Raw genomic sequence first — 26107 nt, forward strand, 5'->3', positions numbered from 1 at the left:
AACTGAAGCTGAAACTCCTTTCCTCTGCTTGTGTTTTTCATTTTCAGGTGGGGAGGGGGAGTAGAACTCCTTAGCATCAGAGCATGTTAATAATAATATACAAAATAGCAATGCTCTGATGGTCATTTCGAAAAATCCTTTCTTAGTGAGCACCTAGAAGCCAAGAGGAACATACGTGCCAAATTTCAAGTTTGTAGGCTTTACAGTTCTGGAGATTTTGTGATGATGCGTGAGTTGGTATCTTCGCTTTTATATACTGTATATAGAAAGACACATTATTCTCTCCATACAACTTATTTGCAGATTCTTTTTTATTTCTTTTCAGACTTGCCCGATATATTGCTTAGTGAGTGGTCTGTTCATTCCAGATGCCCAATTCACTTTTTTTTTTCTGTGTTTCCAAATATTACCAGGAACATGGAAGCTTTTGCCGTGGACCCATTGCAAAAAGAAGGCCTTGTATCACAGGAAAGCCACGGAGCTTCAGCTGGAAGGACCTACAATAGAAGCCCCTTCCAGGATGTGGCTGAGGAACGTAAGAATTCCGAGTGTGAGAGAAAAATAGCAAAAGAGGGGGGTGGGGGGGGGGAAGGATAGAAATGCCTGAGAGACAAGGGGAAAAAAATCATAATATAATAAGAACATGCTGCATCAGACCTTAGCTTATCTAGTCTGGCAATCTGTTCTCACAACCAATTGCACAAGGAAGCCTACTCGACTCCTAGCGTATGGCCCTTCAGAGGCAGTCACGTTGTCATCCCAACTAATAATCAATGATCCCCCAGGGCTTCCGTAAATTGGCTCAGCTCTTGTCTGAAGCCAGAGCCAATGGGATAGCCAGAAACACGTTTCGTGGAAGCAAATTTGAAAGGTTGAATACAAAGCCGAATTGTGTTTTGCGATTAAAAAAAATACTTCCTGTTGTCTGTTATGGTTCTTTCAAGATTCAATTTCATTGGGTGATCTTTGGATGTTTTACTTTGGAGAAGGAGAAAATGTTCGCCTTTTCTTACAGTGGATACACAGTGCATTGACACCTTTAACTGTTTACCAGTGGAGATTTATCTATCTATCTATCTATCTATCTATCTATCTATCTATCTATCTATCTATCTATCATCTATCATCCAACTGTCTATCTATCATCTATTTATCATCCATCTATTATCTATGAATCATCCATATGTCTGTCTGTCTTATCACCTATTTATATCTCTATCATCTATCAATCCATCCATCCATTTCATCTGTCTATCTATCATCTATCTATCTATCTATCTATCTATCTATCCATCCATCTATATAATTTATATCATTATCTATCTATCCATCCATCTATATCATCTCCCCTTCTCATCTAACGAATCACCTATCATCCATCCATCCATCTATCTATCTATCATCTATCTATCTATCTATCTATCTATCTATCTATCTATCTATCTATCTATCATTATCTTATTTTTATTTACTTATTGGTATCCCGCCTTTATTATTTTTACAAATAAATCAAGGTGGCAAATATGTCCAACACAACTGCCTCCTATTTTCCCTATGACAACAACCCTGTCAGGGTGGGATGGGTTGAGAGAAAGTGACTGGCCCAAAGTCAGCCAGCTGGCTTTCATGGCTAAAGAGGGGCTTGAACTCACCTTCTCCTGCTTTCGAGCCTGGTGCCTAAGTCACTAGACCAAATTGGCTGTCATACCCTGCTTTACACTCTTAAATGTCCTTGTGCAGCTCCCCTCAAGTGGTTGAGCCAACTTCATGTCCAGGAACCAGGGCCTTTGTAGAATACTGGTTTGTTTATCGAGAAAGTTTCCTAATTATTTGAGAGCGGACACTTTCAAAGAAACTAGTCAGGGCAGAAGCTGGGATGGAGTTTTTGCCAAGCAAATGCTAACTCATGTCTAATATTAATCAATTGAACAGAAGGATGAACCTGGCGTAGGATTCAAAAATCCCAGCAACTGGTTGTCTGCCCGGTTGCTGGGTGGGCATGGCCTACCGCAGAGACGGTATTCAGCCGGTTCACACCTATTCGGGCAAACCGGTAGCAAGAATTTGGCGTGGGTCGCCGAACTGGTATCAACATCTGGCTGGCCACGCCCCCAACCCGGTCGCCCGGTTTCCACTCACTCACTTGTCCTGCTCTCCCAATGCTTGCTCGCCCCAGTTTAAAGGAGGACTGCTCCTCTGCCCTAGCCATGCATTTTCATGCAGCCACTTGAAAACACATGACTGTGGGCGGAGCAGCGGTCCGTTAACCTGCAAAACTGCTCCAAGGCTGGATTCTTCATGGACACTAGAAGTATCGCTTCCCCTTGTGATTAAAGTGGCTGGAGTGAGAGGGAATGGAGGAGGGGGGGGGAGGAAATCCAGCCACAAAGAAGTTTGAATGAGCTGCAAATGCATGTTCCTTAACTTGCAAAACTTCTCCAATCTGGATTCGTTTCCCCTTGTGAGTAAAGTGGCTGGAGTGAGAGGGAATGAAGGCTGACGGGTGTGTGTGTGTGTGTGTGTGTGTGTGTGTGTGTGTGTGTGTGAGAGAGAGAGAGAGAGAGAGAGAGAGAGAGAGAAGAAAGAAAGAGGAAGGGAGAAAGAAAGAAAAGAAAGAAAGAAAGAAAGAAAGAAAGAAGAAAGAAAAGAAAGAAAGAAAGAGAATTAGGGAAAGTGTGTGTGGTGTGTGTGTGAGAGAGAAAGAAAGAGGAAGGGAGAAAAAGAACAAGAAAGGAAGGGAGAAAAAGAAAGAAAGAAAAAGAAATAGGGAAAGAGTGTGTGGTGTGTGTGTGAGAGAGAGAGAAAGGAAGAAAGGAAGGGAGAGAAAGACAAAGAGAAAGAAAGAAAAAAATAGGAAGGAAGGGAGAGAGAGACTGAGAAAACTCTGCTATTATTTTGAATTGTTCCATTATTTATCATGTGTTAATATTTTACACTGTCCCAACACCTAGAGTGATTATACTGCCTTTCTTTTGCCCAGGGCTACCACATATTTTTCAGGGTTTACATGCATTCAATGTGTATAGTCCAGAGCCTAAATACATGTGTGTTTAAAGGGACTTTGGAGGTCTTCTAGTCCAAGCCCCTCCTCAGGCAGATGAGGATGCCAAATTCTGAGTAGAGGTCCTGGGAAAGGTGTCAGAATAACACTTAGAAGGGACTAGGGTGAACCCTATACCATTTCAGAGAAATGGCTGTCCAGTCTTTTAAAAACTTCCAGTGATTGAGCACCCAGAACTTCTGGGGACAAGCTGTTCCATTGGTTAATTGTTCTTACTGTCAGAAAGTTTCTCCTTAGTTCTCCTTGCTTCTCTCTTTGTTCAGTTTCCATCCATTGCTTCTTGTTTACCTTCTGGTGCTTTGGAAAATACATTCCTCCCTCCTTTCTTTCTGGCAGCCCCTTAAAAGCCTGTTGGCTATCGCACTCTTGGGCAAAGCATGTGAGCCATTTCCTCCTTTCACTGGTCCATGAAAGTACATCTATAGTATGTAGATAATAAAGTCAAAAAAAGGTGAACAACATTTCTACAGAACTATAGATAAGTTGAGGCTGGGTGTGACGAGGAATGGCTTGGAAGGGAGGGGCCAGGTGAGGCAGCCCTTGACATGAGTGACATTAAGTTGGCCACACCCACTCAGTCACATGACCACCAAGCCATGCCCACCCAGTCACGTGACCACCAAGCCATGTCTACCCAGTCACATGATCACCAAGCCACACGACCACCGAGCCACGCCCAAGCCACATGACCACCAAGCCACACCCACCAAATAAGCCATGCCCACAGAACCGGTAGTAAAAAAATTTGAATCCCACCACTGGCCTACCGAAACTTCCAGGAGGGCCATTTTTCGCCTTCCCCAGAGTCCGAAGGCTTCACTCGGGCCTCTGGGAGGGCAAAAATGGCTGTCCCCCCAAGCTCCGTAGGGCCTCCAGAAGCCGGAAACAGGCTTGTTTCCAAACTTCTGATACTTCCAGGAAGGCTGTTTTTTGCCCTCCCAAGGGTCCGGAGGCCTCCTCCGGGCCTCTGGGAGGACAAAAGCAGCCTCCCCCAGGCTCTGGAGGCCCACCGGAAGCCGGAAACAGGCCTGTTTCACGACTTCTGAATTTTCCGGGGGGTGGGGGGGGTGTTTTTTGCTCTCCCAGAGCCTCCAAATGTACTTACCTGCATCCAAAATGGGCCATGTGGAGATTCCTGGGAGGCAGGGGGCAAGGTGGGTGTGGCCAGCCAGTCAGTTCAACTACCAGTTCGGCGAACCAGATGTAAATTTAATATCCGGTTTGCCTGAACCAGTCTAAACCGTAGAATCCCATCCCTGGTTGTACCTTTAAATATATTTTTTTTCCCAGACAGGGTGTAGAATTAGTTATCTGGCTGAAGTAACTGATTGTACTCATTCCTCAACTGGACTTTGGCTGACATCAGATTTTTCTCTTTATTTCACATGGGTTAGTTATCTGGCTTAAGTAACTGATTATACTCATTCCTCAACTGGACTTTGGCTGACATCCGATTTTTCTCTTTATTTCAGATGGGCAGGTGTGGATCAGAAGAAATGATAGAGAGGTGTCACAACCTGTGCTGGAGGACAGTTACACATGCCAAGGTGTAGAAGGACCTTTTGGAAATTCAGGGGCAGTGAAGGCAAACGGAAACCTAATTGGTGAAAGGAACGAATCTTTCACTAATTTGGACATTGGTTTCCATGAGATTTCAGTCCACCCAGACCTTCCAAAGGAAAGAAAAAACCACGAGGCTTCTTCCTATGTAGAAAGTTGGGATGAAACATCAGATAGGAACATGAGCTGGAAATCCCACCCAGGAGAGAAGCCATTTCAATGTCTTGAATGTGGGAAGAGTTGTAGTAGGAGCTCCGAACTGATTAGGCATCAAAGGGTTCATACTGGAGAGAAACCCTATGAATGCCCTGAGTGCGGGAAGAGCTTCAGTCAAAGCAGAAACCTTACTTCCCATCAAAGGAGCCACACAGGAGAGAAACCCTATCAATGTTTAGAGTGCGGGAAGTGTTTCGGTAACAGTGGCATTCTCACTTCTCACCAGAGGAGCCACACGGGAGAGAAACCCTATCAATGTTTACAGTGCGGGAAGTGCTTCAGTCAAAGCGGCATTCTCACCGCGCACCAAGTCATGCACACGGGGCAAAAGCCATTTCCCTGCCTGGAGTGCGGGAAGAGGTTTCGCCAGCTCATACACCTTACGTCCCACGAGAGAATCCACACGGGAGAGAAACCCTTCCGGTGCCCGGAGTGCGGGAAGAGTTTCCGTCAACATATACATCTGACTTCTCATCGAAGAACCCACACGGGAGAGAAACCTTTTCGGTGCCAAGAATGTGGGAAGAGCTTCAGCCAGAGTTCACACCTGATTCGGCACGAAAGAACCCACACGGGAGAGAAACCATTTAAGTGCCTCTTGTGCGAAAAGAACTTCGGTCACAGCTCTGAACTGGTTCGACACGAAAGAACTCACACAGGGGAGAAGCCCTTTAAATGTCCCGAGTGCGAGAAAGGCTTCAGTCGCAGCTCTGAACTTCTGCGACACAAAAGAATCCACACCGGGGAGAAACCCTATAAATGCGTGGAATGCAACAAGAGCTTCGTCGATAGCACAAACCTTATTAGACACCAGATAATTCACACGGGGGAGAAACCATACAAGTGCCCGGAGTGTGGGAAATGTTTCAGTCAGAGCAGAAGCCTTACTGCACATCAGCGGATTCACACGGGCGAGAAGCCCTTTAAATGCCAGGAGTGTGGGAAATGTTTTAGTCAGAGTGGGATCCTTACCGCCCATCAAGGCATGCACACGGGACAGAAACCCTTTAAATGCCTGGAGTGCGGGAAGAGGTTTCGTCAGCATATCCACCTGATCTCCCACCGAAGAATCCACACAGGCGAGAAGCCGTTTAAGTGCCCGGATTGCGGAAGGAGCTTCCGTCAGCACATACACCTCACCTCTCACAAAAGGATTCACACCGGGGAGAAACCTTTCCAATGCCAGGAATGTGGCAAGAGTTTCAGTCACAACTCCATCCTTATTTCTCACAGGAGAACCCACACCGGAGACAAACCTTACAAATGCTTGGAGTGTGGAAAGAGCTTCACTTGGAGCACCCTCCTGATTAGACATGAACGAACTCACACTGGGGAGAAACCCTTTAAATGCCAAGAGTGTGGCAAGGGCTTTAGTGAGAGCTCGCTTCTCAGTAAGCACCAGCGGCGTCACACTGGGGAAAAACCTTTCAAATGTTTGGAGTGCGGGAAGAACTTTTTCTCTAGCACGCTTCTTATTCGACATCGGAGGACTCACACAGGTGGGAAACGGCTCAATATTTGGAATGTGGAAAACGCATCAGGAATTGTTTGAGACAAAAGAATTTGAAGAGGAGAAAATTCTTAGCCGTGATCAGAATGGGACAAAAGTTGTCATGCCTTAAGTCTAGAAATTATTTATCAAAAATTTGCAGAGTAATGCACCATAATTATTCTTTTCATGGAATAAGAGTTTTTGTTTTAGCACTGTATCTCATCAGGAAATTCCAAGAGGCAATGTGAAGCAGAAGTGTACAAAGCAAGGCAGAATAGCAATATATTTCTCGGTAGATTGGAAATCTATCATCTTGTCTAGGTGCTCTGGACTTCCTTGAAGAGTTAAATTGAAGAAACTCACTACTTTAATTCTTATGGTTTAAGTATGTTTCTTAGTCACTTCAGCTAAGATTCTCTAGGTCACTATTTTTCAATCTTAGCAACTTTAAGATGTCTGGAGTCCAACTCTCAGAATTAGCCAAACTGGGGGATTCTGGGGGTTGGAGTTGTTGGAAGAAAAATTCCAGGTCCAGTTCCAAGCCGTGGATAAAATGGAGGCTGATTGGAAAGAAAGTTGATTTAATGGTGAAGAGAACCACCAACAGCATTGATTCTGGGACAGCTGACAAAATGGAGTTTAGAGTGGGTGGGTTTTATGGGGTCATGGCTGGCTCTATAGGGAAATTCTAAGTGTTTGTCTGAGCTAATTTTGTCAACCTTTGGCTTGATTGTGTTGATTATTGTGTTGCTTATCTGAAGTTGCTGCCTGACCCAGTCTTTCTGAATGGATTACCAAGTCTGCATTTCCAAAAGCTGGCCTCCTCAGTTTCTGCTTGCGGCAGGGAGACTGGTGCTGTTTCTGCCTCCCTTAACATTTTCCCCCATTTCTCCTTTAGGGGAAATACTCCATCCTGCCTTTTTAATATTCCCCAAAATATTTCATTATTGGGGGGGCGGGGGGGTTCCCACAGAGTCCAGGTATCTTAAAGTTGTTAGAGTGAACATGTGTGATTCAACACTTTTCTGCACTGCATCTCCTTGGACGGAAGTCACTCCTTGGAATTTCTATTTATTTTCCTGTTTTTAAAATTCATTTGGGAATATATTAGGCTAGTGGCTCCTAACTTTTTGGGCACCAGGGACCAATTCTGCAGAGAGAAGTTTTCCACGGACCGGAGGGGGGCATGGTTACATGTGCTTCCTGCATCCCATGGATGGGGCATCATTTGTTTGCACGGCCTGGTTTCTAGCATACCCCAGACCAGGGCCATTCCATAGACCAGGAGTTGGGGACCCCTGTATTAGGCAGTATTCAAGGGCATAGTTGCTGTTCATGTCCTAAAATGGGGGAGGGGGAGAATGTTCATTTGCCAAAGCAAAAAGGTCACTACATTTAATGTAAGCCAAACTTTTTCTACATAGGAGATGACTTATATTGCATGCTTAAATGTTGTGAAGGCTGCTCATAAGCCAAGTCCCAGATAGGTAAGGCTTAAACATAGGTTTGAGGGTATAGGGAGGTTGCACCAATGGCGAAATCATGAGAACATCTGTCATAATGACAACAAATATATTTTAAAAAGGGAAACTATTGTCATGGGAGCACCAGTGAGAAAGTTAGAGACCGCCATTTTGGTCTTTTTCCAAGAAGAACGTGACTCCATCCATCTGAATTACTGCCATCTTGTGGCCGCATTGCCTAATAGCACCAGGCACCCTTAATATTGCTCATCTTGTCCTTAGCATGTGAAACTATTTGAACTAAGGCAGGAAAATGTGGCCATATTGATAAGTAGTCATCGACTTACAACAGCTCATTTAGTGACCATGTGAAATTACAACAGACTGTAAAACAGTGACTTATGACTGTTTCCCCCCACTTATGACCATTGCAGCATCCCTGTGGTCACATGATCTAAACTTGGGAACTGACTCATATTTATGACGGTTGCGGTGTCCCAGGTTGTATATCCGGTGTCCCAGAGCTAACTCTGCCCACTGCCAGGGGTTCGATCCTGCATTCTAACCACTGCATCACCACAGCAATGTTCTACGTCAGTCTATGGCCCACAACATGCATTCAAAGGACGAAAGGCTAAGTCAACCTTGAGCTGGTGATGATTGAACTCCTTTTCATTCAACAACGTCTGGCTAAATGCACAGCAGGAAAAGTCAGTTTTGAATTCCCTGACTGGCACTTATTGGTGCAGGTCTTTTTGGCAGCAATACAGAAGTAGTTTCCCATTGGCTTCTTGTGGGATGGATAGATGGGTGGATTTACAGTCTAGTCTGCAGTCCTATTCCTGTAATCTCCAATTGGGGCCTAATTTATTTTTTCTTGTTAAATATAGTGCTAAATATAGTATATCCATGGTGGCACAGTGGTTAGAATGCAGTATTGCAGGCTAACTCTGCCCACTGCCAGGAGTTCAATCCTGACTGGCTCAAGGTCGACTCAGGCTTCTGTCCTTCTGAGGTGGGTAAAATGAGGACCCAGATTATTGGGGGCAAGAGGCTGACTCTGCAAAACTGCTCAGAGGGCTGTAAAGCACTGTGAAGCAGTATATAAGTCTAAGTGCTATTGCTATTGTGCCCCACCATGTCACATTGGCCCCAATCTTGTTGGCCTTTAAGAAGTCCCTGAGGGCATGGCTATTCCATCAGGCCAGGGGTGTGAAGAGCCTGCATGGTGATTGCAGTGTTTGTGAAGTCTGGATAACATCCTTCTGTGCTTTTATGTTTGCGATTTATTGCTCAAATTGTTTTTATTTGTATATGTTTGGGGTTTTTTGCTGCTTTTAACTTGTAAGCTGCTCAGACTCACGTTAGTGAGACGAGTGACTATAAAAATATAAATAAATAAAGCAAGCATATGCTGGAATGTAACAAAGATTGGTGTCATAGATGACTTTCACCACCTGTTTCCGACTTTCATACTGATGTGGGCATTTGAAGCTTTATACACTGCTCAAAAAAATAAAGGGAACACTTAAACAACACAATGTAACTCCAAGTCAATCACACTTCTGTGAAATCAAACTGTCCACTTTGGTAGCAACACTGATTGACAATCAATTTCACATGCTGTTGTGCAAATGGAATAAACAACAGGTGGAAAGCATAGGCAGTTAGCAAGACATCCCCAATAAAGGAGTGGTTCTGCAGGTGGTGACCACAGACCACTTCTCAGTTCCTATGATTTCTGGCTGATGGTTTGGTCACTTTTGAATGCTGGCGGTGCTGTCACTCTAGTGGTAGCATGAGACGGAGTCTACAACCCACACAAATGGCTCAGGTAGTGCAGCTCATCCAGGATGGCACATCAATGCGAGCTGTGGCAAGGTTTGCTGTGTCTGTCAGCGTAGTGTCCAGAGCATGGAGGCGCTACCAGGAGACAGACCAGTACATCAGGAGACGTGGAGGAGGCCATAGGAAGGCAACAACCCAGCATCAGGACCGCTACCTCTGCCTTTGTGCAAGGAGGGACAGGAGGAGCACTGCCAGAGCCCTGCAAAATGACCTCCAGTGGCCCACAAATGTGCATGTGGCTGCTCAAATGGTCAGAAACAGACTCCATGAGCGTGGTATGAGGGCCCGACGCCCACAGGTGGGGTATTGTGCTTACAGCCCAACACCATGCAGGACGTTTGACATTTGCCAGAGAACACCAAGATTGGCACATTCGCCACTGGTGACCTGTGCTCTTCACAGATGAAAGCAGGTTCACACTGAGCACATGCGACAGACGTGACAGGGTCTGGAGACGCCGTGGAGAACGTTCTGCTGCCTGCAACATCCTCCAGCATGACCGGTTTGGCAGTGGGTCAGTAATGGTGTGGGGTGGCATTTCTTTAGGGGGTCGCACAGCCCTCCATGTGCTCTCCAGAAGTAGCCTGACTGCCATTAGGTACCGAGTTGAGATCCTCAGACCCCTTGTAAGACCATATGCTGGTGTGGTTGGCCCTGGGTTCCTCCTAATGCAAGACAATGCTAGACCTCATGTGGCTGGAGTGTGTCAGCAGTTCCTGCAAGACTAAGGCATTGATGCTATGGACTGGCCCGCCCGTTCCCCAGACCTGAATCCAATTGACCACATCTGGGACATCATGTCTCGCTCCATCCACCACAGACTGTCCAGGAGTTGGGGGATGCTTTAGTCCAGGTGTGGGAGGAGATCCCTCAGGAGACCATCCGCCACCTCATCAGGAGCATGCCCAGGCGTTGTAGAGCACATGGAGGCCACACACACTACTGAGCCTCATTTTGACTTGTTTTAAGGACATTACATCAAAGTATCATCCTGTAGTGTTTTTTTCCACTTTAATTTTGAGCGTAACTCCAAATCCAGACTTCCATGGGTTGCTAAATTTGATTTCCATTGATAATTTTGGTGTGATTTTGTTGTCAGCACATTCAACTATCTAATGAACAAAGTATTTAATAAGAATATTTCATTCATTCAGATCTAGGATGTCTTATTTTTGTGTTCCCTTTATTTTTTTGAGCAGTGTATATTCCTGACTTGGTTTAATAAAATTTAAGTCTTTAATGTAGAAAGCAAAGAAAGAGAAGTCTTGTTCTACTAACATAGGAGAAAAAGATCCTAGTGATGATTAATCTATACATAATCATATGAGGTGAGAGGTTTTTGGATGCAAACCATATAATTGGTCTATTCTATTCTTTCCTATTCCTTATTACCTATATTCTATTCTTTCCCTTTTACTATTCCTATACTTATTCCTACTCTATTTTTTTTAAGTATATTTTTATTGTTTACAACTATAAATATCAAGCACAGTGCAACCATTTTGGCATTACTTTGCCTTACATACAAAAGTATAACCAAACCATAAACATTCCTATTATTGGTACAATATTTACATTTTGATTCTAATCCTCCTAGCTGTTTTTGTTCTGACCTTCCCCTCTTTTCTGCAACCACAGGTAAAACTTATTCCAGTGATTCCCCCTTATCTTTCAGTATTAAAGTTAATATATCAGATTCTGCACAAGCCATTATTTTCCTTATTATCTCTCTTTTCGATGGTATACTTTCATGTTTCCAATATTGTGCATAAACCATTCTGGCCGCTGTCAATACATGTATTATTAAATATGTTATACCAGGGGGTTGGACTAGAAGACCTCCAAGGTCCCTTCCAACTCTGGTATTCTATTCTATTCTATTTGACTCCCATCTTGTCAGAAATGATGTAGGGTCTCCTGCTTGGGCAGGGGGTTGGACTAGATGACCTACAATGTCCCTTCCAACTCTGATTATCTGTTATCTGTTAAAGCTATTCTATTCTATTCTATTCTATTCTATTCTATTCTATTCTATTCTATTCTATTCTATTCTCTATTGTATTCTATTTCTACTTTATTCTTTCCCTTTTACTATTGCTATTGCTATTCCATGAACCCTTTTGTGACCTTGTGACAAGCAAAGTCAAATGGGGAAGCCAGATTCACTTAGCAACCGTATCACTACTTTAACAACCGCAGGGATTCAGAAAGGTCGTAAAACGAGGCAAAGCAGCTCCCTTAACATCTCTCTCACTCAAGCCACAGAAACGTGGTGGGGCTCCATTATGGTCGGAAGTCGAGGACGACCTGCCGCCCCCTCCGGCCGCAAAAGAGGCGTTCAAATGAAAGGGGTCATCGGGTTTTAAGTGGAGGGAGGCTTGGCCTCTCTAGGAAGAAGCGCCTCCCTCGCCCGCGCTCCGAGGCTCGCGGAGGAGGAGGCGGGAGCGAAGCAAGGGGAGCGAGCGGCGGGCTGCGCTTTCCTAGAGCGCCCCCGCAAGTAAGAGGCATTTTGGGGGAGCTGGGAAGGTGGTGGTGAGTGGGTGATTTACCACCATCACCACCCCGACGCACGCACACAAAAGTCGGTGGGAGAAGTCCAGCGCAGGCTGCCTGGTTCAACTCCTCGCTTTCTTCGCCTTGGGGATCTCCGCTGGATCTCTTTCCGTGCCTGCCGCGATCCGAGGAGCTTCGTAAGCGGGAGGTAAGAAGGAGCTTTGCCTAGCCTCCCAGCCTCTCTTGCCCGCATCTCGCGGGGTCGACTCCGGGCGCGGGAAGTTGTAGGAAGGGGTCCTTCTGTGCTGGGACCTGGGAAGAGAAGCCAGGGCTGGCCACGGGTTTGTGTAACGCTAGGTGGGAAAGACTTGGGGAAGACAGCAGGAAAAACCGTGGGAAACGGCCAGGTAACAGAAGAACAAAGAGTTGGAAGGGACCTTGGAGGTCCTCTAGTCCGACCCCCCTGCTCAGGGAACCTGCTGTCCCACAGCTCTGGAAACCCTGTACCACTTCAGACAAATGGTTCTCCAGTCTCTTCTTAAAAACTTCCAGTGTGGGAGCGCCATCCGTTGAGACTTTCAAGAAGAGATTGGACTGCCATTTGTCAGAAATGGTGTAGGGTCTCCCGCTTGGGCGGGGGGTTGGACTAGATGACCTACAAGGTCCCTTCCAACTCTGATTATCTGTATCTGTATTCACAATGCTTCTGGAGGAAAGTCGTTCCAGGTAGTCCTCGACTTACAACGGTTCAGAGCAGTGGTGGTATTCAGGTTTTTTTTTACTACCGGTTCTGTGGGCATGGTGTGGCTTGGTGGGCGTGGCAGGGGAAGGATACTGTAAAATCCCCATTCCCTCCCCACTCCTGGAGGAAGTTATTGCAAAATCCCATTCCCTCCCCACCTCACTAACCTGCTTTCCAGTTCCGTTCTCCTGCGCAGGGCAACAAAAGAAGATCCAGCCAATCAGCTGGGACTTGGGAGGTGGAGAATAAATGGGGGCGGGGCCAGTCAGAGGTGGCATTTGCTGGTTCTCCAAGCTACTCAAAATTTCCACTACCTGTTCTCCAGAACTGGTCAGAACTGGCTGAATCCCACCTCTGGTTCAGAGCCATGGTCGTGCAGTGGTTAAAGTACTGCAGGGCTAACTTACTGCTCACTGCCAGGAGTTCGATTCTGACCTGCAGGTTATGGGGATGGAAACAACATTCGTTGTGCTTATGGATGATCTCTGGCAAGAGCAAGCTGGGAGTGGTGCATCCATCCCCTCTGAAAGCCTCTCAGTGGCTTTCGATACCGTCAACCATGGTATCCTTTTGGACCGGCTACACGGTTTGGGGCTGAGCGGTATAGGAACTAAGAGCCGTGGTGGCGCAGTGGTTAGAATGCAGCATTGCAGGCTAATTCTGCCGACTGCCAATAGCTCGATTCTCACCAGGCTCAAGGCTGACTCAGCCTTCTTTCCCTTCCGAGGTCGGTCAAATGAGGACCCAGATTGTTGGGGGCAAGATTAGAGGTGGTATTCAGCAGGTTCTCAATAGTTCTGGAGAACCAGAGCAGAAATTTTGAGTAGTTCGGACAACTGGCAAATACCACCTCTGACTGGCCCCGCCCCCATCTATTCTCTGACTCCCGAGTCCCAGCTGATCGGCTGGGTCTTCTTTTGTTGCCCTGGAAAGGAGAACGGAGCTGGAAAGCAGGTTAGTGGGGTGGGGAGGGAATGGGGATTTTGCAGTATCCTTCCCATGCCACACTCACCAAGCCACGCCCAGAGAACCGGTAGTAAAAAAATTTGAATCCCACCACTGGGCAAGATGCTGACTCCATGAGCTGCTTAGAGAGGGCTGTGAAGCACTGTGGTATATAAGTCTAATTGCTACTGCTATTTAGCGTCCGAAGTTACAATGGCATTGAAAAAAAGCTGACTTATGACCATTTTTCACACTTATGGCCATTGCAGCATCTCCATGGTCACGTGGTTTACATTCAAATGCTTTGACAACTGGTTCACTTTTGTGACAGTTGCAGTGTCCCAGGATCACTTGACTATATTTTGCAAATTTCTGACAAGCCAAGTGTCAAGCCCGAAATTGACACATGTGTAGCCATTTTAGTTAGGCTTAGTATATATTCTTTTTCTTACTTTCCCTGTGGCAGTCATGGGGGAAGGGTTTCGGGCTTGCCACATTCCTAATTGGGGAGGAGTGGCGATTGATTTGGCTAGGTAGTTTCTTCCCGTGGGAAAACTAGCTGTCCGTGCTTGGGCCTCTTGAGGTGGAGATTTATGACACCAAGCAATGTTGAATTACTTCTGTTGGAGAATGACTTTTGGGGGTTGTTTCTAACTTCTGATATTGTGGGGTAATTCCGGGTTGGGTCAGATCCGGAATTACCACGGATTTTGCCAATTTGATGCTTTCCTAAATAAAAGAAATTGGACTTTGTTCTATTCTCTTTAAATGGATTTCATCACTTTGGAAACCTGACACCAAGTCAATGGGAAAACCAGATTCACTTAACAACCTTGTGTTAATTTAATAACTATAGCGATTCATTTAACAAATTTGTCCAGAAAGGTCGCGTAGTGGGGCAAAATTCAGTTAATAAATGTCTCACATTTAGCAACATAAAATTGGGCTCAAGTTGTGGTGGTTAGTCGAAAAGTACCTGTATTTGCATCTCTACTGTGGGATATAAGATGGCCCAGCGAAGAATCCCCTCATTCCCATATTCATTCATTCATTAACCAGGGGTGGGATTCTACTGGTTCGGACCGTTTCAGGCAAACCAGAAGTTAAAATTACATCTGGTTTGCCGAACCAGTATTTCAATCGACCGACTGACCCCCGCCCACCCCGTCCCTCCCAGGAGTCTCCACATGGCCCATTTTCGATGGAGGTAAGCGCAGGGTCCACTCGGAGGCTGTGGGAGGGGGGAAAACAGGCCTTCCAGAAGTCCGGAAACAGGCCTGTTTCCAGCTTCCGGAGGGCCTCCAGAGCCTGGGGATGGCTGTTTTTGCTCTCCCGGAGGCACGGGGGAAGCCTCCGGACCCTTGGGAGGGCAAAAACGGCCCTACCAAAAGTACCGGAAGTCACAAAATAGAACTAGTTCCAGATTCCGGTGGGCCTCCAGAGCCTGGGGGTGGCTGTTTTCACCCTCCCAGAGGCCTGGGGAAGCCTCCAGAGCCTTGGGAGGGTGAAAACGGCGTCCTCCAGGCTCTGGAGGCCCACCGGAAGCCAGAAACAGGAAGTTCAAGTAGGGCCACCATGGCTGCGACCACCTAGCAACCAGGCAGCGAACCGGTTGCTGGGATTTTTTGAATCCCACCCCTGATTTTAACTTTTGTTTTTCTGTGATTCTGGCTATTATTTCAGATGCAGGAACCTTTGGTAAAGGCGCTCTTGGTAACTGCTGAAGTCAGAGAAGGTCTCTCTCATTCATCTATGGATCAGCTATTGGGAAGCATCTCTGAAGAAGATCAAAATCCTCTTTACAGTAGATCAGCAACTGCTCAGGTAAAAGATAGTTTCGTTAGAGAACAAGGACACATTTGGGAGTCTATTTTCATCATGGTTGATTGGCTGATCTTGATTTCAGGATGGTCATTTAAGCGCAAGGTATCGAGAAATCAAATACAATATAGAAGGACAGAATTGGAAGGGATCTTGGAGGTCTTCTAGTCCATCCCCCTGCTCAGTCATGAAACCCTACACCATTTCAGACAAGTGGTTGTCCAGTCTCTTCCGAAAAACTTCCAGTGTTGGAGCATCCACAACTTTTGGAGGCACGTTGTCCCACTGATTAATTGTTCTCACTGTCAGGGAATTTCTCCTTCGTTCTAGGTTGCTTCTCTCCTTGATCAGTTTCCATCCATCCAATTCAGAAATGGAATCAGTTGAGTATTTACATTGTTTGTACCTGCAGTAGATTACGGTCCTGTATTTAAAGTGAACGTCAGGTGCCAAAACACAGAATGACATTGGATGATTCTTATTGTGCTTCCTTACCTGTAAAGTCTTGCCAAAGGAACAAAGCTGGCTCAAAAACAGTAACTGGGAGAGGGACTGTGGAATCCTAGTGGACCATCACTGAAACATGAGCCAGTCGTGTGTGTGGCAGCAGCCAAAAAAGCTAATACAATCCTGGGTTGTGCAAACAAGAGGCATAGGATCAAAATCAGGTGAAGTTATTAGTACCACTTTATAAAGCCTTAGTAATGCGACACCAGGAATGTTGCATTCAGTTTTGGTCACTACATTACAAAAGAGTCGCTGACACTGGGAAAAGTGCAAAGAAGAGCAACTACGGTGATGAAAGGCCTGGAGACTAAAACATATGACGAACGGTGGCAGGATTTGGGTTTGGCTAGTCTACAGAAAAGAAGGACTGGGGTGTGTGTGTGTGTGTGTATGTGGCATAATAGCAGCATTCCAGTATTTGAGGGGCTGCTACAAAGAGGGTCAACTTATTTTCCAAAGCACCTGAGGACAGAACAAGAAGCAACGGATGGAAGCTAATCAAAGAGAGAAGCAACCTGGAATTAAGGAGAAACTTTCTAACAGTGAGGACAATTAACCAGTGGAACAGAAGCTGTGGAAGTTTTTAAGAAGAGACTGGGCAGCCACTTGTGTAAAATGGTATAGGATCTCCTGCTTGAGCAGGGGGTCAGACTAGAAGACCTCCAAGATCCCTTCCAGCTCTATTCTGATTCTAAGCCCTCTGTTATCTGCATCTAGGGGCTGCCTTCACCCTCTTTCTCTCACATAAGGTATCTGGACTGAGTTTTTTCTCTCATTCCTCTGGAATGTTCCCACTCCCTCCTGGAAATCCAGCCCGTCTACATTCCATCACAATGAAAGCCTTGATATCTTAGGGATGTGCAAACAGAGGGATCCGTTCTTTGTTTATTCACTTTTATTAACAGATTAGTAGGAGTATTCACAACCGGTTAAACAAAGGCAAGAAGAATCGCATTAGATTTAAATTGTAATCTGATTTAATAATAATAAGATGTGAGATTTGAAATCTTGGGAGAGGCGACCATAAAACTTGGTAATAGATCCGATCAGAAAAGAGGGAGTATTTTCCCCATTGCAAAACTTAACTTTGAGGATATTGGAAATCTGGGGTGGCTGCTAAGGAATGTTTCCTTTGGCTTTCAGGGTTTGGTAACCTTTGAGGAGGTGGCTGTGTATTTCACAGAGGAGGAGTGGGAGCTGCTGGATCCCAGCCAGAGAGCCTTGCACAAGGAAGTCATGCTGGAGAATTCTAGGAATGTGGCCGCTCTGGGTAAGGACCTGTTTTGCTCTGGGCTCATTAATTGTGGAAAGTCTATTGCCATAAGTGCTTGAAAGCACCTTCCAGCTAGAAGAAGGACATTTCTGCCTCCCCCGCGCCTCCCTATATGAAAGTAAATACATGCAAAAGTTGGCAGAAGCTTCATAGCATCCTTTCTCAACTTAGCTTTTGTTGTGATTTGGTTGAAGAACAGATAAACTGAAATTTTAGGTTTGCGCGCAGGCGGGCATGCGCACAGCCACATGTGCGAGCATCACAGGGGCTTGCAGTCTCACTCACGTGAGCATCGCAACCACTCACCTTCACACGAGCGTCACAGGCGCTGACGGCCATACTCATGCGAGCATCCTAAGGGCTCAAGGGCTCATGAGCGTCAGGGTTGCAAGAATGAAGGGCCTCACCTGAGCGTCGCAGGCACTTGCAACCCCTTCCGACAACCAAAGTCAATGAAGAAGCCAAATTCACTTAACAGCCGGGTTAGTAATTTAAGAACTGCAGTGATTCACCTAACAAATGTGGTGTGATCACCCGGGGCATGGAACAAAGACAACACAGTCGAATAATCGGTAGGAGTCCATTTATTAGCTCCAACTTTACCCTCAATATCCTGGCTACCTTCTGGCTGGAGAAAAACTCCCAGGAACAGCCTTTGGCTGCAGAGAGTCAGGTCCAAAATGTGGTCAACAAAAAACTGTAACTATAAACCTAAACAAGACAAGATGTGGTAATTAGTCTGGCAGGGAAAGAGAAGGAATTCCAGACGTGAAGGAATGGCTGGGAGGATGCCAGGAACACAGATAACCAAAGTACACACAAGATAAACTCAAGTTTGTTCCCAGCAGATGCCACACTCAGCATGCATCTCTTTTAACTCTCTTCCCAGCTGTAGCTAATGAAGGGAATCGGGGCACTTTCCTCCCCCGTAAGCCAGACAACCCATGTTGCTCTTCTCTCTGTTGCTCCCTGTGTGCCCTGTGTGCCCTAGGATGAAGAGGGGGTGGGCCTGGGTCTTCCTCTCCCTTGTTCTTCCTCTGCCCTGCTCTGCCCAGCCGGATTTTGCCCTTCCCCAGTTTCCTCCACAGCCAATGGAGTCACACTCCCACTCCCTGTCAGCTGTTTGTCTTCCTCCTTGGATTCAGACTCTGACAGGGGCATGACACATGGTGAGAAAGGTTGTATAATTATGGAGGGGGGGAACAACTCATTTAACAAGATAAATGTTGGGCTCAATTGTGTCGTAAGTCGAGGACTGCCTGTATCATCTCTAATATAGTGGCTCTTGTTGAAAAGGATGTAATTCAAATATCTATTGAATTGTTTAAATTATTTTTACAAACTTTTCTTTTTATTAAGTAAAACAAGTAAAGCAAAAAAAAAAGGAAAAAAATATGTATACATATTTAGGGTATTCTGGAAAAAAAATTAAAATACAAAACATTGAAAAATATAAAATCGGCCATTCTGGTAGCTCCCTCTTTTTCTTTTTCCACTGATACTAATTGCTGCTCGAATTGTATCCTTTACTTCGGACACTATTACTCCATTCCGTTTGGAACATTTTAATTATATGTTTATTTTTTACCTTTTTCTCTCTTCAGGAATCATATGCTGGAGTGCCTTAGCTTGCCTTGCTTTGTGGGATATATTTTATATAAAGAAACCAATTTTGCTTAAATTTGATTAGGCTTCTACTATGAAGTCAGCATTCAGTTTTCCATTAACAAATGCCAGGGGCGTCAAATTGGAGGCCCGGGTGCTGGATGCAGCCTGCAGGATGCTTAGATCTGGCCCGTAGGGCTTCCCTAGAGACAGTGAAGGACTGGCCCGCGGTGCTTCTGCCAGCGAAAACGGAGCTCAGGAAGGCCACAGGCATCCCGAGCTCCATTTTCACTGGCAGAGAGTTGCAGGAGGCCGTCACAGCCGGAAACGGAGCTGGGGAGCCCATTTTTGCCGGCAGATCAGTCGGCCACCACAGGCGCCCCTGACATGAGTGACGCCGAGCTGGCTACACCCACCCCAGCCCCCCGAGGTCAAACACGACCTTGATGTGGCCTTCAAATGAAATCGAGTTTGACACCCCTGACATATGGAGTCCTTGCTGCATATTTTTCACTTGCGATCTCCTATTGGCAGTACAAATCTTAATGTATAGCATCTTGCACTGACGTTCTCCTATTTAACAAAAATATTTACGGTTTTAATTCAAAATTTCCTTTCAGAACTTTATGAGGGAGAGACTTCTTACTTGTCGTGTCCCCAATGCCATATTTAAGGAGCAATTGGTTAATATGTCCTAATAAATCATGCTTATTGGGCATAACTATTTCAAATTTGGGCATCTCAGGATTCTTCTTCCTCCTCTAAGGTTATTTCTTATTTTTCTTTTGTGATCTTGATCCCCCCGCTCTTGGTGTTTTAGGCTGTGGAGAACCAAAAAGCCAAGAATTTTCATGAAAGAGAGAGGGAGGGAGGGAGGGAGGGAGAAAGAGAGGGAGAGAGAAGGAAGGAGAGGGAGGGAGGGGGAGGGAGAGAGAAGGAGAGAGGAGGGAGGGAGAGAGGAGAGAGGGAGGGGGAGAGAGGGAGAGAGAGAAAGGAGAGGGAGGGAGAGAGAGAAGGAGGGAGGGAGGAAGAGAGAGAAGGGGAGAGAGAGAGAGAGGGAGGGAGAAAAGAAACTCCTCTTGAAATTAAAGTGAGGAAGAGTTAAAAGAACATACATGTCTCAGCCAGCACCCCAAATAAAATGAAAGTTGGGTTTCTTTTCTTAGGCACATGAACAGGAAATCAGCAAAACGTTCCATATAAAGAAAGTAACATCTTTCATTCACAAACAATTATTGAGATTATTTTTTTTTCTTTTTTGTCTCCCTTTCTTCAAATCAGCTTATGGCCAGGAACATGACAACTGCAAGCACCCTAGGATAGCACTGTTACACATGATCAAGTTTGAAGAAGAGATGCTCGGACATCAAGACGCACTTCAAAAGGGTATGAAAAGTTGCATAAGAAACGGAGGGAAGAGGTCTTCAGATCCTAGTGAGGTCCGTAGCCTCCAAACCCATGAAGTTCACCAAGGAGAAGAAAAGGGAGAATATCTCAGAGGTGTCAAAGGAGGCAAAGAAAACTCTGATTTCCCTCAATATTGTGCAACCCAGACCGAAGAGGAACAATACGAATATCAAGAAGATGAGCAAAGTATCACCTCTACCTCCTACCTTGCGTTACATCACCCATCGTACGCTAAAGAGACACCGCATGGATTTATAAATTGTGAGGAAAATTACAGTTTCGGCAGCCACATCGTTTCCCACAAAGAGAAGCTGTTCGCACGTGAGGTGGATTTTGCTATAAAACAGACACTTATTTTACCCGCCCAAAATCCGCCAAGGGAGAAACCTTACAAGTGTCTGAGGTGTGAGAAGACGTTCACCCAGAGAAGTAACCTCGTCACACATGAACGGATCCACACGGGGGAGAAACCGTACGTGTGCCCAGTGTGTGGAAGAGGATTCAATCAGAGCGGTCACCTTAAAACACACCAACGATCCCACACGGGGGAGAAACCGTACACATGCAAGGAATGCAGCAAGAGCTTCAGTTGCAGCAGTTCTTTTATTTCCCACAAAAGGCTCCATACGGGGGAGAAGCCCTACAAATGCCTGGAGTGCGGAAAGGACTTCAATTGTAGCAGTCGTCTGGCCTCTCATAAAAGGAAGCACACCGGGGAAAAGCCACATAAATGCACAGAGTGTGGAAAGAGGTTTTCCTACAAGGACGTCCTGATGAGACACCAACGCACCCACACTGGGGAGAAACCGTACACGTGCCTGATGTGTGGGAAGGGGTTCAGTGGACGATCTGAGCACAGGAGCCACGAAAGGATCCACACGGGGGAGAAACCCTACGGGTGTGTGGAGTGTGGGAACAGCTTCATGAAGTACAATAACTTCGTTCGCCACAAAAGGATTCACACAGGAGAAAAACCGTACAAGTGTCCGGAGTGCGGAAAGAGCTTCACTCAGAGCGCAAATCTCATCAAACACAAAAGAATTCACACGGGAGAAAAACCGTACCAATGCCCTGAGTGCGGAATGAGCTTCACTCAGAACGCCAACCTTAACAAACACAAAAGAATTCACATGAGAGAGAAAACCATATAAATGCGCCAACAGTGGGGAAAACCTCAACCAGTCCAGTCGTCTTTCGCAACGCGAATCCACAACAACAGAGAAACCCAAACTCGGAAGCTTTCCTTTCTTGTGTTTTCTTCTAAAAATGGGATCCTCGTGCAGGAAACTATAGAAATATGGGGTCTGTGGAGAAATATTCAATTGGATGAATAGCAGAGGTGAGATTCAAATTTCTTAACAACCGGTTCTGTGGGCGTGGCCTATTTTGTGGGTGTGGCTTGGTGGTCATGTGACTGGGTAGGCATGGCTTGTATGTAAATATAAATATTTATGTAAATATTGAATTTTTTATTAAAAAACGGGGAGAGGGGAGGGGCCAACCAGGGGCATGATTTGCCAGTTCTCCGAACTGCGCAGAATGATAACAACCAGTTCTATAGAACCAGTCCGAACTGATAGAATCCCACCCCGATGAATAGACTTAACAGGAAAGCACATGAGACAATCTTTAAAATACCCTGAGTGAGAAAAGACTCAAATGGCCCTTTGGATTTAGACCCTTATAAAAGATTTCATTTGGGGGGGAACACCTGAAGCACGTACAAAATCTTGACTATCAGGACTGGCCCTAAAGCCAATTAAATGTGACTTTAGATGGGCTCAGTGGAGCATAAATATGTAGAATGTAGGAAAATTGTATCAAGAGATGGAACCATTTTAATGGGACATGTCATCTTGAAGCCCAGAAAAGTTCCATTTGGGAGAAAACAAATTGAAGCTGCTGGGAATGTTTAGCCTTGTAAAAAAGCATCTAAGATGGATATAGAAATATTTGGTGAGGTGTCCCACAGAAGAAAGGAAAATCTTGTCCAGTACAGAATAAGTGTGGCAGAATCCAGATGAATGTTACACAAAAATGTCATGATAAAAATGTAAAACTGATCAATACACAAATACCTCAAGGGATTCCAACCTTAATAAAGACAGATTTACACACCCTTCTCTCCTAAATCTTACTTTTATCCAAATTTGGCTAGAGTTCTTCCTTAATTTAATTGTTGAATTTATTTGGGCTTGTTTTCCTCCTTTCCAGTGGAACATGCTATTTGCTGGGGCTGTATCTTCTGTAAAAAAAAGTGTAAATGATTTTCCTTCTCTTTGGTATCCTGAATCTCCAAATGCTTCTATCCATAACTCATTAAATGATAGGTTTTATTTGCCATCCCTTCCATCTGGTCAAATCTACGCTATGAGTTTGTGATGTATCACAGGTGGCTCTTGCCCAGTTATGGTTTTATATGCCTCGTCTAGTTTGGGGGGTTCTCCTTTTTGGGGCTCCCTCTTGCTTTGAGAAATATGCTAGTCATTGCTCTTTATTTCGCTGACTGCATTCTATGGAGAGTCTCAGTCATCCAGGTCATGCTTGTCCCAAAAGTGCTTTTCCAAGAGGCAACTGGACTTTCTGGTTTTTCTTTTGAAGATGTTTCGCTTCTGATCTAAGAAGAATTTGTTCATTCTTGGATGAAGAAGCTTCTTGGGTGAGAAGGAAAACGTCTTCAAACATTCTTGACAGGTGTTCTTCTCTGTTTAGACCAGGGGTGTCCAACCTTGGCAACTTTAAGACTTGTGGACTTCAACTCCCAGAATTCCTCAGCCAGCAAAGCTGGCTGAGGAATTCTGGGAGTTGAAGTCCACAAGTCTTAAAGTTGCCAAGGTTGGACACCCCTGGTTTAGACCAAGGGCATATGCTGTGGGAGAAAGGATAAGAGTGTTCTGAGTGTACAAGTCTTCGTCAAACATAATTAAACACAAACTTGTTTTAAAAGCAAAACCTATTTTATTGCAAATTACTTTCATTCCCAGCCAGAAGTAATCTTAAACAGTTCCCCAAGATAAGCTCACACCTTTCAGTGCTGTAGAATGCTGCCAAAAAGCAGAAGTCCAATTAATTATAACAGAAATCAACCAGAGTACCAGAAAAAACCAACCAAAGTTCACAGAGCTTCAAGGAGGACTCGGAATCTATTCAACTACTTTGCTTCCTGCAAAGAGTTCATCATTGAGGTCTGACTTTTATCCCTTATGGGAAGGGCAATCGCCTCCCAGCTTTACTCCCGAGTCGCCCTTTCCATTTCAGGTGCTCTTGCCTTCTGGCAGTTCTGCGCACACACACACTGGGAACAGGCTCCCTTGGGTCCTCTGCCTCGCTGCTACCAGACTCTGAAGGCTCCAAAGGCAGTGCCCCACTCCCAGATGGTCCTAGCCCCATCCCTGCATCAGACGCAGGACTCTCGTCCATGTCCTCTCCAGACTCCCTGACTGCACAGGCTGCCGGCGAACCACAACAAAGAGGGCAGGAGAACACCCATGATTAAAATTGGATGGGTGCTGTGATGACACTGATATTTACAAGATGGAGGACGAGGAAGCAGCATTGCTTCTCACAAGGAGGACCTTCCTGAGGGACTGAAAGAAGAGTCATCGTAATTTCTTATTTCAGGAAGATGTTTTAGTTTTTTCTGTGGGAGTAGAGAGAAGCTACTTGGGATGGTGGGGAGAGCCTGGTAAACAGGATTGCTGTTTTCTCATGTCACTTTCCCTACAAGAGATGCTGTCATGTCCCTGTCATAGTCTGAATCCGAGGAGGAAGACGAACAGCTGACAGTGGGAGTGTGGCTCCGTTGGCTGTGGAGGAAACTGGGGAAGGTCAAAGTCCAGCTGGGCAGAGCAGGGGAGACATAGAACAAGGGAGAGGGAGTTCAGAGGAAGACCCAGGCCCATCCCCTCTTCATCCTAGGGCACGCAGGGAGGAACGGAGAAGAGAGCAACATGGGTTGTCTGGCTTACGGGGGAGGAAAGGGCCCTGATTCCCTTCATTAGCCATTGCTGGGGACACAGTTTATAAGAAAGGCAGGCTGCTGGGAGCAAGCGTGACTTTATCTTGTGTTGTCATTGCTTATCCATGTTCCTGGCATCTTCCCAACTGTGTGAGTTTTGCCATGCCTTCAAGTCTGAAATTCTTGCTCCTGCCCTGCCAAACTAATTACTTCAGTTTGGCTTGATTGGACTTAAAGTGACAGTTTGTGTTGACCATGTTTTGGACTTAATTTTCTAGAGGCAAAGGCTGTTTCTGGGAGAGTTTTTCTCCAGCCAGAAGGTAACCAGGACATTGGGGGGCAAAGTTGGATCTATTAAAGGGACTCTTATTGCTTATCTGACTGCGTTGCCTTTGTGCCACACCCAGGGTCATCACAGATGCTTTGTAGTCCATGACTCTGCGTTGAGTAAAGATAGTCCTCCACTTACAACCGTTCATTCAGTTGACACTGAAAAAAGTGACTCATGACCATTTTTTTCCATACTTACGACCGTTGCAACATCCCCATGGTCACATGATCAAAATTGAAATGCTTGCCAAACTGACTCATATTTATGATGGTCGCAGTGTCCTGGGGTCACGTGATTCCCCCCTTTTGCGACCTTCTGACCAGCAAATCCAATGGGGAGGCCAGATTCACTGATCAACCGGGGTACTTTCATCACTGTGGTGATTCACTTAAGAGTGGTGGCACGAAACGTCGCAAAACGGGTCTCAAAGCTCGCTTAACGAACGTCTCACTTAGCCACAGGAAGGTTGGGCTTTGTTGTGGTCATAAGTTGTTCTGACCCAAACCTGGTTCCACAAGAATAAACACAAGACAAAGGTACCAGCGCAACCTTTTACTGTTTCATTTACAAATCCTGTTTCTTCACAGATAAAAGGCTGCTTCCAACTAATTAGTTCCGATAAGGAAGAGCCTTGCCAAGTTTTTGCAAATCTGCCAAGAACAACAGATGAAGTTCCTAAACAATAAATCAAAGAGTCTCCAAATACCAACTCAGATATTCTAAGGTCCACCAGGCTCAAGTGTCAAACTTCTTTGCCTTCTGCAAAGAACTGCAGTTTCTCAGCTGGCTTTTATCTCTTTAAGGGAGGAGCCATTATCTTCCAGCCTTACTCCCGAGTTGCCCATGCTGCTGCAGCTGCTCTTTCCTTCGAGCAGCCCTGCACGCATGTGTTCTGGGCACAGGCTCCTCGGGAACCTCTTTATCACTGCTGCCAGCCTCCACAATCTCCAAAGGCAGCATTCGACTCCCTGATGGTCCTGGCCCCATCCCTGCATCACACGCAGGCCCCTCATCCAAGACCTCGCTCTCCGAGACCTCAGCCGTCTGCACCTGCTGCTGGCGAATCACAGCATAAATTGAGGATTAACTGTACTGGGGATCCTCACCTCTTTTAAAAGACCTGAAAGGAGCCCAAAAAAAATCAAATACAGGTAGTCCTCGACTTATAGCAGTATTTATTGACTGTTCAAAGTTACAACGGCCCTAAAAAATGTGACATGACCATTTTTCACACGACCATTGCAGCTTTCCCACAATCACATGATCAAAATTCAGATGCTTGGCAACTGCTTCATATTTACGATTGTTGCAGTGTCCTGGGGTCACGTGACACACACACATACACACACCCATTTTACAACCTGCCAAGTCAGTGGGGAAGCCAG

The 26107-nt window shown here is 45.6% G+C and overlaps 3 protein-coding genes across 3 annotated transcripts in view; 2 read left to right on the plus strand and 1 right to left on the minus strand.

Annotated features, from left to right (window-relative positions):
* LOC113425993 (uncharacterized) lies at positions 1-22550 on the plus strand. The gene is given in 6 exon segments (XM_087953919.1): positions 1-229; positions 326-535; positions 4534-6336; positions 16310-16314; positions 20817-21578; positions 21581-22550. Coding segments are annotated over 6 exon segments (2904 nt in total). The 5' UTR covers positions 1-222; the 3' UTR covers positions 21698-22550.
* Positions 1-26107, minus strand: part of LOC113432072 (vomeronasal type-2 receptor 26-like) — a 492433-nt gene that overhangs the window by 208605 nt on the left and 257721 nt on the right. The gene's annotated exons all lie outside the window — the stretch shown is intronic.
* Positions 21634-26107, plus strand: part of LOC148131964 (uncharacterized) — a 14898-nt gene continuing 10424 nt past the window's right edge. Inside the window, exon 1 of the mRNA XM_087953836.1 lies at positions 21634-21772. The gene's annotated coding sequence lies outside the window, so the exon portion shown is untranslated. The remainder of the gene's footprint in view (positions 21773-26107) is intronic.

This window comes from Notechis scutatus, chromosome 2 (assembly GCF_049901735.1).
Source record: "Notechis scutatus isolate UNSWTSFEM ecotype Mainland chromosome 2, rNotScu1.2, whole genome shotgun sequence".
Lineage (NCBI taxonomy): Eukaryota > Metazoa > Chordata > Lepidosauria > Squamata > Elapidae > Notechis > Notechis scutatus.